The sequence below is a fragment of the Protopterus annectens genome, chromosome 5.part0, assembly GCF_019279795.1.
Source record: "Protopterus annectens isolate FY-2018-M chromosome 5.part0, PAN1.0, whole genome shotgun sequence".
NCBI lineage: Eukaryota > Metazoa > Chordata > Ceratodontiformes > Protopteridae > Protopterus > Protopterus annectens.
In genome coordinates, this window is record NC_056735.1 from 971,681,744 (window position 1) to 971,697,135 (window position 15,392).

The window sequence follows — 15,392 nt, forward strand, 5'->3', positions numbered from 1 at the left end:
TGCCGCCACTGAAAAAGGGCCTGTGTCCAGTCGGACTTTACTGGTAAACAAATGTAAAATAAATAAATAAATACAAGCCATGAATTGAACATTCCTTTCTCTATTTTCTATTCTTATTGGAAAATGCAAATGAATAATTCACCTGCTGTGTTATAATGTATGACATTTTTCATCTTGTACATTTTAATCTCTCCTTTCAAATGTATCATGTCTGTTTGTTCTTGACATCTGTATTGATATAATTATATATTTTGTTATGTAAAATCAAGTATATATAAGAGGTAGTGCTAAAATTATTTGTTTTTAACAGCTAACATAATGTTTTGGTTTAATAGTGGGGTAAAGAGCAACTATATTCCATCTGTGCAAGAGTCAAAACCTGCCAGCAGGAGATTATTGGTCTGCCTTATACCAGGGATTAGGGGGTGGAGTCATTCTCATTATGTATGTTAACTTTGTTTCTCTTTGTACCTGCTTGTTTTAAGAGTTAATGTCATAAGACATTTTTTGATGATGTAAGATTTGGTACAATATTCTTGATTTGTCTTCTCCCCTTTTTCACTGGGAATCCCCAAGTTTAAATATAATGGAGCTTATGAAGTCAGTATTTTATAATGCCAGGAGCAGTATTACATTGCTTATACAAAATAAATAAATAAATAAACTAAATTAAGAGTTTATCTAAGAAGTGGGTGTCATAGACCAAAATTTGAAATTTTCAGATGCATGCTTATATTTATAAACTTCTTTTCCTTATGCTCCTGAGAGTGTGCTTTATATTTACAGTGATGTTGCTGTTGAGCTCCCGTTTACATTAATGCATCCAAAACCCAAAGAAGAACCCCTCTACAGAGACGGTAAGTCACTGTGATTGTTAAAATGCATGTGTGTGAAATAGGCTGTCTTACCACTACAATTTGGTATTTATATCATTCAGTAATACCATTTAATGTATTGTGATGATTTATTTATAATTAAAGTTCTATCATATACGCAGAACTTGTATCATAAAAGTACTATGTAAGTGTATGTATTTTTATTCACAGAAATGTGGTAGTCACCATATATTAGCAGTTGTGGCTACAAGTTATTCATTTACAAAAATGTTCATCTTCAGATGTATCCATTTTCCAAGTTTAACTAATTATACATATCTTTGTTTCTGAAGAAAAACTCAAACATCAAAAGAAATGCTATTTTATTATGTGTGTGTATGTGTGTATTTGTGTGTGGGTGGTAACAGTTTCTCAAAAGTGAGAAAATAAAAGTGTGGATCTGTAATCTGCTCCTCCTAATAAAATAGTCATATGCACATACCAAAGGGAGGAGAACAACTAAAAGTTTCTGATGCCAACTCTGCAAAAAGTAGCACCTCATAAATACTGTGGCTTGTCATGGCCCACCCTTGGCCCCTTCTTTATTGATAGTTAGTGCAGAGGATGAAAGCTCTGTGATCTTACTGAACTACTTTCACTGGTACAAGGCTTGATTATCTCAGCCTCCATTTGCCAATTTAATTTCTCCAAGTCTTTTGGGTTTCTAATACCATGACGGGAATGGACCCCATTCCTAAGTCAAAGTACGATTAAAGTTCATGAAATGAGTATAGTTTCAATATTTGATGTCAGCCAAAAGTACTCTTTGGAGCACCCACAATGTGCCCAGTAATGACTCCTTCTGCAATTTGTATGGAGTTACATGGATTGGTAACATATCTAAGTATGATTGTAAAATCTTTTTATAAAACCCGTTGCTCCTACTACTATTGGAAATGTCTGGTCATCTTTCTTCCACATTGCTCTCATTTCTGCCTGCAGATCCTGGTATTTTATAACTTTGTGTCTCTCTGTACACAAGACACTGTAGTCACTGGGTATGGTGATTTCTATGATCAATGCTACTTCTGTCTTCTTTTCTTGGACCACTATATCCAGTTTTCTAGCATCTGTCTTTTGAACTGTTGGTAATGGGTGATCCCATGTGATATAAACTTCATCATTTTCTATGATGCTTTGTGGTTCATGTCTCCAGTGTTTTTCAGCTACTTCGATACCATAATGTTTGCACAATCCCCACTCCCCAGTGCAACAGTCTCACCACATTATTATGCCTTTCAGTATACAGTCCTTCTGCCATTAGTGTGTCTCATCCAGAAACAAGGTGTGTGACTGTTTCCAATTCGGTTTTACAAAACCTACATTTGTCTGTTTCTCCCACATGTTCAATGGACTTTGTAAAAAAGCATGTACGTAACCCACTATCTTGGGCTGCCAATATTAATCTTTCATTTTGAGGTTTGAGTTTGCCTCTCCTTAACCATTCCTACAGTCATTCTTGATCAACATGAGGCTCTTCCAGAAGTTTTCTATACTTGCAACTATATGTTTTTTCCACATTTCTTGCCTTCTCATCTAGTCCTTCACCTTGGCACATTTAGTTGCTACCTGTTTTTATCTACTTCTGGTTTGATTTCCATTCCTGCTTGATGTTGATATGCTTCTGCTAAATTAAGCAGAGAAGTCATCTTAGGTTTATTCTCCTCATGTTTCAAAACTTTCACTACATTTGGATCTTGTGAGGTCAGTAGATATGTGTGGAGTCCACGACTGCAGATCTATACATGTAATCAATTTCAAGGAGGCCCATCCCTCCTTCGGAATGGGGAATATATAATCTTGGTATACACTGATTTTTATAAATCATCTGGTGAGCATGAAGCATCCTTCTTGTTTTAATATCTAATCTATCCAACACGTTTTGGGGCCAGTCAATCACTCCAAAACTGTATGGTAGGACAGGAAGAGCAAACTGATTTATAGCTTAGATCTTGCTCCTAGAAGTTAGTGCTGTTCTCAGGATTAATTTAAGTCTTCTAAAGTATTCCTTACTGAGTTTTATTCACATTTGTTCATGTTTTATTGCTGATCATTCATCAATTCCCAAGTATTTATACAGTCCCTCTTGCTCAAGTTCTTTTATATCACATTCTTGTCCCAAACTGATGTTTTCCTGGTGTTGCAGTTTTCTGCTTTAAAGGTTGATTTTGCACATTTATCAAAACAAAATGGCATTCTAATATCATCTGATAAAGTTTTGACATCCTGCAGCTGCGCTTTCAGTTCCTCATCTGATGAGCTATACATTTTTAAATCATCGACAAAAAGATGATGAGAAGTGATTAGACTTTGTTGCTTTCTATGAGCCAAATTGTAGCCATGGCCTAAGATTTTAAATAAACAGCTTAATGGATTAATTGCAAGGCAGAATAGCAACGGTGACCTAGAGTCACCCTGGAATATCCCCCATTGAATTTTTATCCCTGGGATAATTATCTGTCCTTTATCATGGCTTAATTGCAAAGTGGTCTACCATTGTTTCATTGTTACTATAATGTAGTCAATCAGTGTAGGGTGTATCTTATATATTTTTATGCACTCTTTCATCCATTAATGTGGGATACTATCAAATGCTTTTTTGTAGTCAATCCATGCCATACTTAGATTCTTCCCCTTTTTACAGTTCTCTACTATAACTTTATTTAACAACAAATGATCCTTTGTTCCATATGACTTTTGTTTATTGCCCTTTTGTTCTAAATGACTGTAAACTCTGTTGGCATCAATTCCCATGTATAGTTTATATGTCGTCAGAAGGCAAGTTATTGATCTATAATTTTTAGGGTAGCTTGCAGGTTCACTCTTAAGTAAGAGCATTGTTTTGCCTGTTGTTAGCTAGTGTGGTGTCTGTTCGGGGTGCGCATATAAATAGCTCTTACTCGTGGCTAAATCCTCGTGCAAAGATGTTAATACTTTTAATGAAAAATTAGGTACTGCATCTGGGCCTGGGGTTTTCCAGTTAGAGGCTTTTCTTAACTTTCTTTCAGTCTCTCTGGCTGTTATTTCATCACATTTCATATCCTGTACCTTTAAATGTCTAATTATTTCTTTTACTTTTTCTACCGATTTAGCATCTTTTTATGTTCCACAGGATCTTCATAGATACTTTTCTAAAATGTATCTACTTCCTCTTTTTTTGGCGGTCTTTCAATTCCTTTTGCCTTATTTCCCAATTCTCTATAAAACGGTTTTGGCAATCAATAAATTGCTTATTTTGTACTTTTCCCTTATATTTATCTGAGTATCTTCTAAGTTTTTCCATCTGTGCTGAAACTTTTAGTTATTTGAGATAGTGCATGATGGATCCTGGTCTGTTCTAATCCTGTGCATTGCTTTAATCACATCTATCTTTCTTAGGATTTTTGTTGATCTATTCCCTCTTCTATAATCTTCTAACAGTAACACTATTTGTCTTAATTGCTTTATCGCTTTCACTTTTCAATAATTCCATGATGGTATTTGATTTCTCCCCTTCCTTTCCCTCACTACCCTGTGATCTTGTGGAAGAACTTTATCAGTTATTAATTTAGCTGCACAGTACTATATCCTGTTAACTTCTGTTATATCACATGGATCTCTATGGACAGTCCTAATTATTGCATTGATTTGTTTTATCAGACTTCTTACTTTTTGGGTTTTATTGACCTTCTGCAGTCTATTTCTCTCATTGATCTTAATATATATATCCATGTCCATTACATCAAGCAACTCTTCTCTTAGCTCATTTTCTTCCAAACTAAGGGCATATCCCTTGTTTTCCATTTACTGTGGGCATTCTATATAGAAAGTTCTATAGCATCTTCCTGTGGCACATTCTCTTCAATTTCATCCTGTGTCATCTGTTGCTCTGTCATGTGGAACTCACTGGCCTATCACTCCTCAACATTGACTGCATCAGAGTTTCCAGTTTTCTGTTACTTTCCTTGCTGTCTAGCTTATAATGGTTTCCTGTTGAAGGCTCCAAAATATCTTGATATGGCACCTGATCAATTGCTTCCTGTTCCACTGGTTTCCCCTTAATTTGGATATCCATTGCTCTATCCTGTTGTGGTGCTTTCTGCATTTTATTTTCTACACTGAATCCTTCTCTTTGCAGCTGCTCCATAAACTCAATTTCTATTTCTTTGACTTCTCCATTACTAATCTCTTTTTCTACTTTTCCTCTTAGTCTTCTTATTTTCTCTGTTGTAAAGTTTTCCATATCTGGATTCCTTTGCCTGCATTTCTCTTCAAATATCTTTGGTGCTGCTCTTTTTGTATTGGTTAGTTTTGCTTTCTCCTTTGCATAAATATTACACCATATTAAATCTCTTTTCCTTTCCCATGTCCATATTTCTTCTTCACACGTCTCCTGATCTTCTTGCTTTTCCTTATTCTGGGGACTCAGTCCAGCATGCTGTGATCTAGTCTGTGTTAGACCTTCTACATTAAATCAGTCACTTTGCAGGCACTCCATAACTTCAACTTCTATTTCTTTAACTTCTGCTTTGCTAATCTTCTTTTCTACATTACAGATTTGTGATATTCATTTTTTATTGTGAAATTTTCCATATCTGGATGCCTTTGCCTGTATTTCTCTTCGAATATCTTTGAAACTGCCTTCTCTATATTAATTAACTTGGCTTTCTCCTTTGCATAAATATTGCACCATATCAAATCTCTTTCTTTCCCATGTCTATATTTCTTTTTTATATTTTTCAAATATCTCTAGGTTTTGTTGTTTACATTTTCGCACATCCTCTGATGCTTCTTTTTCCAAACAGATCAAAGTTTCTTGATGTATATACTGTTCTTCAAAAATTTGTTGTATTAATGAATGCAAATTTTTTATTTGAAGCTTCTGACAGTTTTTCCTGCGGAAGTATTTTTCTTTCCTCTAATTTCTCTCTTAATTATTTTGTATAGCTTGTATCTGGAAATTCTGGGCTTTTTACATAATAGTAACAATACATAATTTCTTTTTTATCCTCAGTAGTCCACTTGATTGTCTGTATGGCTCTTCTTTGGCCAATCACTTTTTGTGATTTTTGTGGACTGCTTCCTTCTACAACAGGGGGTATTTATATCATTCAGTAATACCATTTAATGCATTTTGGTGATTTATTTATACATTACAGTTCTATCATACTTGCAGAAATTGTATCCTAAAAGTACTATGTAAATTTATTTATTTTTATTCACAGAAATATGGTAGTCAGCATATATTAGCAGTTGTGGCTACAAGTTATTCATTTACAAAAATGTTCAGTCTTCAGATGTGTCCATTTACCAAGTTTAACTAGTTATACATATCTTTGTTTCTGAAGAAAATCTCAGACATTAAAAAATGCTATTTTATTATGTGTGTGCATGTGTGTGTATATGGGGGGGGGGGTAACAGTTTCTCAAAAGTGAGAAAATAAAAGTGTGGATCTGTAATCTGCTCCTCCTAATAACATAGTCATATGCACATACCAAAGGGAGGAGAACAACTAAAAGTTTCTGGTGCCAACTCTGCAAAAAGCAGTACCTCATTAAATACTGGGGCTTGAAATGTACCACCCTTGGCCCCTTCTTTATTGACAGTGCAGAGGATGAAAGCTCTGTGATCTTACTGAACTGCTTTCATTGGTCCAAGGCTTGATTATCTCAGTCTCCATTTGCCTACTGTGTGACACTGAGCATGTCACTTAACCAGACATGGCTTTATTGAGCAACCAGGAAATTTAGCTAGGCTCTCGATGGTCTCCTAACCTGCATGGATAGTATGAGCTTATTTTAAAATGACCATTTGACCATTTTCTTCACAGAATGCTAACTGTTATTGAAGGCTTTGTATCTTTTTCATGAAATCTGTAACATGGGTTAACATTGTTAGCAGAACCAGCATTTGGTTAACTGGTGCCTTAGACAAAAGGTCTCCACGGTGCCCCCCCAACACAACCCTGTGCCCCCATCCTGGTCTGTCCACACCATTCAGATTAGTGTAAAAGTGCTCCTGCTAGAGCTAGGGGTTTCCTCCATACATGTGCACATATTTAATAACCAGAAGAAGGACATTAGTCTTTCTAGTACAACCAGATTTTGCAGCTTATTTTGTGTAATTTTATATCCGCTCTTCATTGTTTATGTTATGCTCTTTTAAGATGTCCAGTAGTTTTTTTATATAATCTAGAAGAAGATTGACTAATGCATAAATTATCTTTCAGCCTCAAAACATCATACAGATTGAGGTGTAAATAAATGGTCATCATCTGACCAGTGAAGAAGACAGTTATAAGTTGTGTTCAGAGACAAATCACTGCAGGGAATGAGTAGGGATGCAAGAAGGTGAAAACATGGCCATCATCATCAGCAATTCCCTTTTCCCATTTTCTACATGGTGTCAGAGTATTGTGTCCAATGTCACTATCTCTCTCATTTCAATGCCACTCACCTTTCTTTGACACCCATGCCTGACTATCACAGATCTCTTTTCATTGAGCATCAGCATTTCTTCTTGCCTTCTTCCTGTCTCTCTCCTGTCTTTTTCACCAGATCAGCTGCTGAGTTCCTTTATATGTGTCCAAACCACCATATTCTGTTATCTTTAACCTTTTTAACAATTGGAGACATGGCTTCTGCTCTGATGTCCTCATTTCTTTTTCCCACAGTGTGGATCCTACCACCCATCTCAGACATTTCATTTCCATCATCTCCAGTTTCCTCAGTTGCACTGCCTTCATTTACCAGGTTTCTGTACCATACAGAAATACTGTTTGCAATATTGTTTTGCACACCTTATTTTTTAGCTTCTTTGGTGTTTTTCTGTCACATAATACCCCTGATTCTGTGTGCCAGTTGGCTACAAACCCACTGATTCTAGCTTTCACTTCCTCAGTCAGACTTTCTTTCTCCTCAGCCACTCCTCAAAACTACTTGAAACTGTTAAACTGTTCCACTGTTTTCCTGTCTATCTCACTTTTCTTCTGATTTCCCCAATTTAAAAATAAATAAAAAAACAATAAAAAGACAAAACTACTCACTTGTCATGTAGCTCAGGTGGTAGGAAATGCTAGGGTATAATTCCACCTCCTAATGTTGATACTTGCCTTGACAATAATCAGAACAGACAAATATTCAGTGTGGGGGCACTGAGCCACCACAAGTTTTAGCTGAGGAGGTAAACCAGTTAGGAGTTAAATCCTCTGGTATCCACTGTAGCTTAAATTGGGCAAGTCAAACCGGGCCTATATTATAAACAAGAAACCTTTCATCAGCGAAGACATATACATCGACACATAAAGAGCGATGTATAAAAATAGCGAAACACGTATTTACCGAAAATGAAAACACCAAACATGTATATTTAGCCAACAGCGCAATCCAGGTGTGCTATAATTAACTAAAGAAAATTAAATAACACAGTTTTGCAGGGGGGCAAGCCCCCCTGAACCCCCCAACCCCCCCTACTTAAATATACCAATTCTGAGATTGCAGTACAATGGGGAAAAGGATATATTTCCTTATCCCTGTGTGGCTACATCAAATGTTACTAAGATTGTGTTTGGGCAACTATGATACCTTTCAAAACAGTGTTGTTTTACTTTTCTTTAGTTAATTTAAAGCACACCTGGATTGCACTGTTGGCTAAATAAACATAGCCAATGTTTTTTTTTTTTTTTGCTAAATACGTGTTTCGCTATTTTAATACATCGCTCATTATGTGTTGATATATATCTATTCATTCTTCAGAGCTTTCGTGCTTTCAATATAGACCTGTCAAATCTCAGTATATCATCCCGGGTGTTAACCAGCCTTGACTCAGTAGGAAAGCTGCAGACTTCCAAACTCTTAAGGTTAAAATGAATTATCACTAAGCACAGTCTTCACAGAAAGAAAACCTCAGTACACTTTCTCAGTTAAAGTCCTTTTATTTATTGGTGAAGCAATTAAGTGCTGCTTAGTGAACTGAGGAAAATAGTTACAGACTCTCAATGTACCGAATCAAAAGAAGGTGTGTCCGAGGCAGGGATCCAATTGGTAGCAGATGGACAGATCAGGGTAGTCGACCTTTAATGTGTTGCCCATGATGTAATAGTGGGCATGCCTTTGAATGCATGTGGGTAGGGTAAAGTTAGAACGACCAGATTAGTTTTTTGTACATCCATATTAGAATAAATTCTCTTGCTTACAAAACAATCTACCTGAGTAAAAACGCTATTAATGAGTAACCACTTATGAGTATCACCAAGATGTGCGTCGCTTTCAGGAGATACCCTTCGTCAGAACTGGTTATTAAATTTCAACCAATTTGAGACAAGTGAGAACAACAATTTCTGTAAAAACAAGCTATTATATAAATACGTTCAAAATGAAATCAAGATGGCCTCATCGATTTGTGAAAATCTTTTTCTTTAAAGTGATGACCAAAAAAGGAACATGTCAGACATAAATCCAGGGCTACATTTCTAGAAAGGGGTGGCTGTAATGAGCCTCTATATAGTTAGTGCTGAGTTGGGGAATTGGAATTGAGTTAGAGGAAGCTAGGGGACTAAAACTAGGAAAGAACCCCTGGCAACTATCTTGTCTGTATTCAGTTTCATCTTATTTGCCTTCAGTTGTGCATTCTATTCCCCTATCATTTGTCAAAAGTCCTGTTAAATGCCTGCTTGTAATGCCAATGTGTCTGATATAGCAGCTTTGTTGATATGTCCCTTCCAACCTGCTTGCCAATGTAGTTCATCACCAGTATGAACATCAGTGTGCTGAGATGAACCCTGATGCATACCCACTCCCAATGGGAACCCCTTTATGAGTCTGAATACTGTTTATACTTGTGTCACTGGATCCTTGTACATCACCTGCACTAATTCTATTAGTGTTTCTGTGATATCAGTCCATCACAGGTTTGACAAGTCAGCTTTATTGAGACCTTGTGATATGTTGCCTCCAAGTCAAGGAATGTCCAGTTGGACTCTTTCCTCATCTCCATCTTCAGCTGCACAATCTGTCTCACTGCAACCATTGAGTCAGTCATGCTGCATCCTGATCTGAGTTTGAATGGCTCATCCCCATTTTTACTTTCTACTACACTCTGTATTCATGTATCAGTTACCCTTTCCAAAACGTTTATGCAGTGTGACAGGAGTTTGATAACCTCTGTACAGCCCACAGTTGTTAATGTCCCCTTTGTTCTTGTGCACTGAAAACCTCTGTACTGCACAGAGTTGTTAATGTCCCCTTTCTTCTTGTACACAGGCTCTAGAATGCTTATTTTGCAGTTAACTGGGTTATGTCTTTCTCTCCATGCCTCTTTGAGCACCGTCTGTAGCCATTTCTCCCCTAAGTCACCCAATGTCTTAATCATGCTGCTATGACCTCATTTGTGCCTGCAACTTTCCCTGACTTAATTTTCCTTAGTGCTGTTCTTACGTTTTTTAGGGTGGGCTCTTCTTCCTCTTTCATCATTGGCTGTGTCTTTGGCAGTACAATTTCTTTGGGTTTCCTTCATTCAGAAGTTGCTGGAAGTACTCTTTCCATCTGCCTTTGACTTTCTGTGATTTGATGAGTAGGTTTTTGCTGGCATCTCTTATGTAGGGTGCTAGATTGGTAGTTTAGACGGTTACAGCTTTCTTCATGGTGAGATGAGCAGAGGGACACTCATTTCATGCTGGTCTCTGATTGGGCAGTGTGTACGTGACTCCACTGAGTGATTTGGTTGCAGTTTTGGTGAGAACATCTTTAGGGCCTTTGTGTAGCTTTGCTTTCAGTTGTGGCCAGTTGCTGTAGGTTCCATCCAGGGTGTCTACTACCAAGATAAGGCTACAGCAAGTGTGCTTAATCCAACAACCCCCGGATTATCATTGCTTGGGAAGCAGTTTGGTATTAGTACTTCTCTTTGTTTCTGGAGAGAGAAGGAGCATTGATTACTGGTTGTGTGTTCCTCTGTTGAGACCAGCACTATCTCCAGTAACAGACAGGCAGACATATAGCACCTCCAGTTATTAACTCCAACCATCTTCGGCATTTCTTCCCTTTCAGTCCACATTAGAAAGGACATGGAAACATGAACTTCTCAACTATCTTGGTAGCCACCTTGGTTAAAATGGACAACCTGAGACAATGTAGCAATTGTCTCAAGTTTACTAACTACTGACTATTACTTACTACTTAAACAAACTGACACAGTGTGATTGAGATGTTGGAGACAAAGCTCTCACATAAAACCACTACAGATAGCAAACAGACTGCCAGTAATGCACAATACCATGCTATACCTGTTTACTCAATACAGACCAAACATAGAACTACAAATATGGAGACTCTTAAAAGTAAGCTACCAAAATCTCCTAAATGTATCCTAAGAAATATGTACCCTCAGCGACCTCACAAATGCTCAACTCAAGCAGCATCCATCTTGAAACATGCACCCAAGGCTCTCAGTGTCTCATATCAAAAGCCTATAAGGCAAACCTCTACACAGTCAAGCTTCTTAGTCATAGGTGACTCCATAGGGAAACACATTGATGCACCCCTCACCAGGCTGAGTAAGGAGAGAGCCATGGTTAGTTGCCTAACTGGTACCAGAAGTTCCAACATCATCCATGTACTCAAGGCCTTGCCACACAATTGTACATATGGCACAGTTACAGTACATGCAGAAGTAAATGACTTGAGATATGCCTCCTCGGACTATCTGAAGTGAGACATGATGAAGTTCTCAGAACATGTGCACAAGGCAGGTATAAACTTAGCCTTGAGCACCATTCTACCATCTCCAAGAATGATGCTGTTATGCAAACAAAATATTACTGATATCAATAGTCAAAGTCAAAGTAAACTTTATTGTCATACAGTCAACACAGAGGAAAAGTGCGTATCACTGCATGAAATTTCGATACTCGGGCTCAAACCGTATGAATGACAGTTTACAGAAGGAATATAGATTAAATCAATAAAAAAATTTAAATTAAATTAAAACAAAAATAAAAAATAAGGTACAAAAAGTAAATAAAGTAAAACAAATTTGAAAGCTCTATTTCATCAAAAACACAACAAATACAACAGCAGGAATAGACTCAATAGAAATATAAGTATATTCAAAAACTGTACTATAATAAATGAGAGGCACACATGTAAACTTACCCACGACCAATATATACCATAAACCAAAACTCCAAGGAAAGGGTGCCACAGAACCAAGAACCAATAAAACCACAGCAGGCACCCAAAGAGGCAGGAGGTAATAAAGCCACGAGCCTGTAGGTGAAAGCAACAGCAGATTTATTCACATATATGTCACACAATAGTGGATGAAAACGCATTGTATTGTGTGGAGTTTATGTGAATAAATCTGCTGTTGCTTTCACCTGCTGGCTCGTGGCTTAATTACCTCCTGCCTCTTTGGGTGCCTGTTGTGGTTTTATTAATATATACCATAAACTTACAGTTCACAGTTTTCCTAGTGCAAATAGAAACATATGAAGTGAGCTATTCAGACAGTTTATGTAAACAACAATGAAATATTGCACTCAAATAATATTTTACCCATGTAGTGTATTAGGCTATGGGTTTGTTATTCAGCAGTCTGAGTGCATGTGGCAAGAAGCTGTTATGGAATCTGGATGTCCTGCATCTAATGCTTCTGTAGTGCTTCCTTGTTGGCAGGAGTTTAAACAGTCCATGAGCCAGATGGTGTACATTCCTCAGTAGTTTTTGGACTTTGCCATAGCATCAGTTTGAATATATGTCCTCTAGGGATTGAAGGTTGGAGCCAATCATTTTTGTGGCCTGTTTAGCAATCCTATCCAGTGCCGTCTGATCAGCTTGAGATCATTTTCTGTACCAGACAATGATGTTTGTCAGTACACTCTCAGTTGTGGCTCTGTAGAAGGTGAGTAGGACTGTGGGGGGAGTATAGCTCTACAAAGTCTCCTAAGGAAGTATAGACATTGTTGGGCTATTTTTATAAGGTAGGAAGTGTTTGTACCCCAACTTAGGTCTTCCGAGATATGTACCCCTAAGAATATGGTGATATTTACTCTCTCCACTGCGATGATTTCCTTGGTTTTCCCAAAATTTAGTGCTAAGCTGTTGTCAGTGCACCAATGGACAAACTGATTCACTTCTTCCCTGTAGGCCCCCTTGTCTTCCTTCTTGATAAGGCCAATTACTGTGCTGTCATGTGCAAATTTGATGATTCTATTTGATGCATAGCTGTGCAGTCATGTGTTAGACCTGTGAAAAGAAGTGGACTGAGTATGCATATTGACTTAGCTTCTAGTGTATGATAAGAGGAGGATAAACAGTCCTAACTGCTTTGACATGGATAATTTGCACTTATCTCTATAAGGATTTCAGATATTGGATGAAATCTTTTCCACCCCATAGTACCTTTTTTTAGGCAATGTCAGTCTTCAAAAGCTTCCAAATCAACAAAACAAAATCTGAAAAACATAAGGGCATTGCTGCTCAGTGCTAGGGGCCACAATAAAAAGCTTTACTCCCCACAGGCAATGCTTACCCTGTTATGCCTTCATACATGTATGGTCATAGAGACCAAGTTCAAGGCCACTGAGAGCACCCTGTCAGTGTAGGGTTTTAATACCTACCATGTATTCAGGCCCACCACACTAGATGAATGCATCAAATGACAATGTCTCTGTATTCATAAAACAAAGCATCACCTCAGGCTCATTATACAGGATAATGACCTGGAACTCTTCCATGTCCAACTTAATATTAGAAAAACTTCTTTATTACATCATGGATAATATTAGTTTAATTTCTGCAAGACTTTTGAGTTTCTAATACTATGATGGGAGTGGACTCCATTCTTAAGTCAGGGTATGATTAAAGTTCATGAAATTAGTATTGTTTAAAGGTTTGATGTTAGCCAACCTGCAATGAGCACAGAGCTGACTCCTTGTGTAATTCATACAGAATTACATGCACTGGTAGCATATCTAAGTATGACTGTAAATTCTTTGTTTATACCTGTTGCTCCTACTACTGTTGGAACCCTGTGGATATCTTTCTTCCTCATTATACTGATTTCTACCTGCAAATCCTAGCTTTTTATGATTATATGTCTCTCTCTCTATATGAATATATTATAATCACTAGGCCTAGCCATTTCAGTGAGTAATGCTATATTTGTCTTTTTTCCCTGGACTACTATATCTGGTTTTCTTGACTCTATTTTTGAACTGTTGGTAATGCGTGATCTCACGTGACATAAACTTCATTATTCTCTACTTTAATTTGTGATTCAGATTTCCAGTGCTTCTCGGCTACTTCATTATTATAGTGTTTGCACAATCTCCAGTGCAACACTCTTGACACATTGCTGTGTCTTTCAGTATATACACCCTCTGCCACCAGTGTATCATACCCAGCAAAAAGATGTTCGACTGCTTCCAGTTCTTTATTACAGATCTTGCATTTGTCTGTTTCTGCCATATGTGCAATGGATTTTATAAGCCAATGTGTAAGAGGTCCATTATCATGGGCCTCCTTTATTAACCTTTCATGTTTTGCTTTTAATTCACTTGTCCTTAACCATTCCTGTATCAAATCCTGATCATCACAAAGTTGTCCCAAGAGGTATCTGTACTTGCCACAATATTTATGTCTTTTCCACATTTCTTTCCTTCTCATCGGATCCTTCTTCTTATTTTGCACATTCAGTTACTGCCTGGTTTTTGTTTTCTTCTGCTTTTATTTCCATTCCCATTTGGCACCAAAATGCTTCTGCTAAACTATGCTAAACTAATCAGAGAAGTCATTTTAGACTTCTCCTTGCGTTTTAAAACTTTCACTATGTTTGAATCTGGTGAGGTCAACAGTCCCAAGACTGCAGATCTATGAATGTAATCAACTTTGAGGAGCCCCATTCCTCCTTAAAAAAGAGGAATATATAATCTTGATGTACACTGATTTTTATATATTATTTAAAAAAGCATGAAGCATTTTTCTTGTTTTCCTGTCTAGTCGATACAATACATTTGGGGCCAATTAACCACCCAAAACAGTAAGTTAGAATAGAAAGAGAAAATTGGTTTAATCTTCAGAAATATTCCTTACTGAGTATTATTCACATTTGCTCATGTTTTGTTGCTGATCCTTCATCAGTTTCCAAATATTAATACATTCCCTCCTGCCCAAGTTCCTTTATATCATATTCCTGTTCCAGATTGATATTTTCTTGGTGTTGCAGCTTTGCTGCTTTAAACATTATTTTTGCAGATTTTGTCAGGGCCATATGACATTCTAATATCTTCTGAGTAAGTTTTAACCACTTGCAGGTGTGCATTCAACTCCTCATCCGATGAGTTTTAAATTATCCACAAAAAGATGACAAGTCTTTAAACAAGGTTGTTTTCTGAGAGCCAAATGGTAACCATGGTCTAATCTGTTAAGTAAATATCTTAATGGTTTAAGGGCAAGACAAAACAGTAGTTGTAAGAGAAAATCACACAGGAATATCCCTCTTTTGAACTTTTATCCCTGGAATAATAATTTGCCCTTTGCCAT

The 15,392-nt window shown here is 37.1% G+C and overlaps 1 protein-coding gene across 1 annotated transcript in view; it reads left to right on the forward strand.

Annotated features, from left to right (window-relative positions):
- The window catches only part of LOC122802299 (beta-arrestin-1), a 915,058-nt gene that overhangs the window by 815,169 nt on the left and 84,497 nt on the right, over positions 1-15,392 (forward strand). The window contains exon 14 of the mRNA XM_044071946.1: positions 787-857. Coding sequence (XP_043927881.1) covers positions 787-857 — 71 coding nt within the window. The remainder of the gene's footprint in view (positions 1-786; positions 858-15,392) is intronic.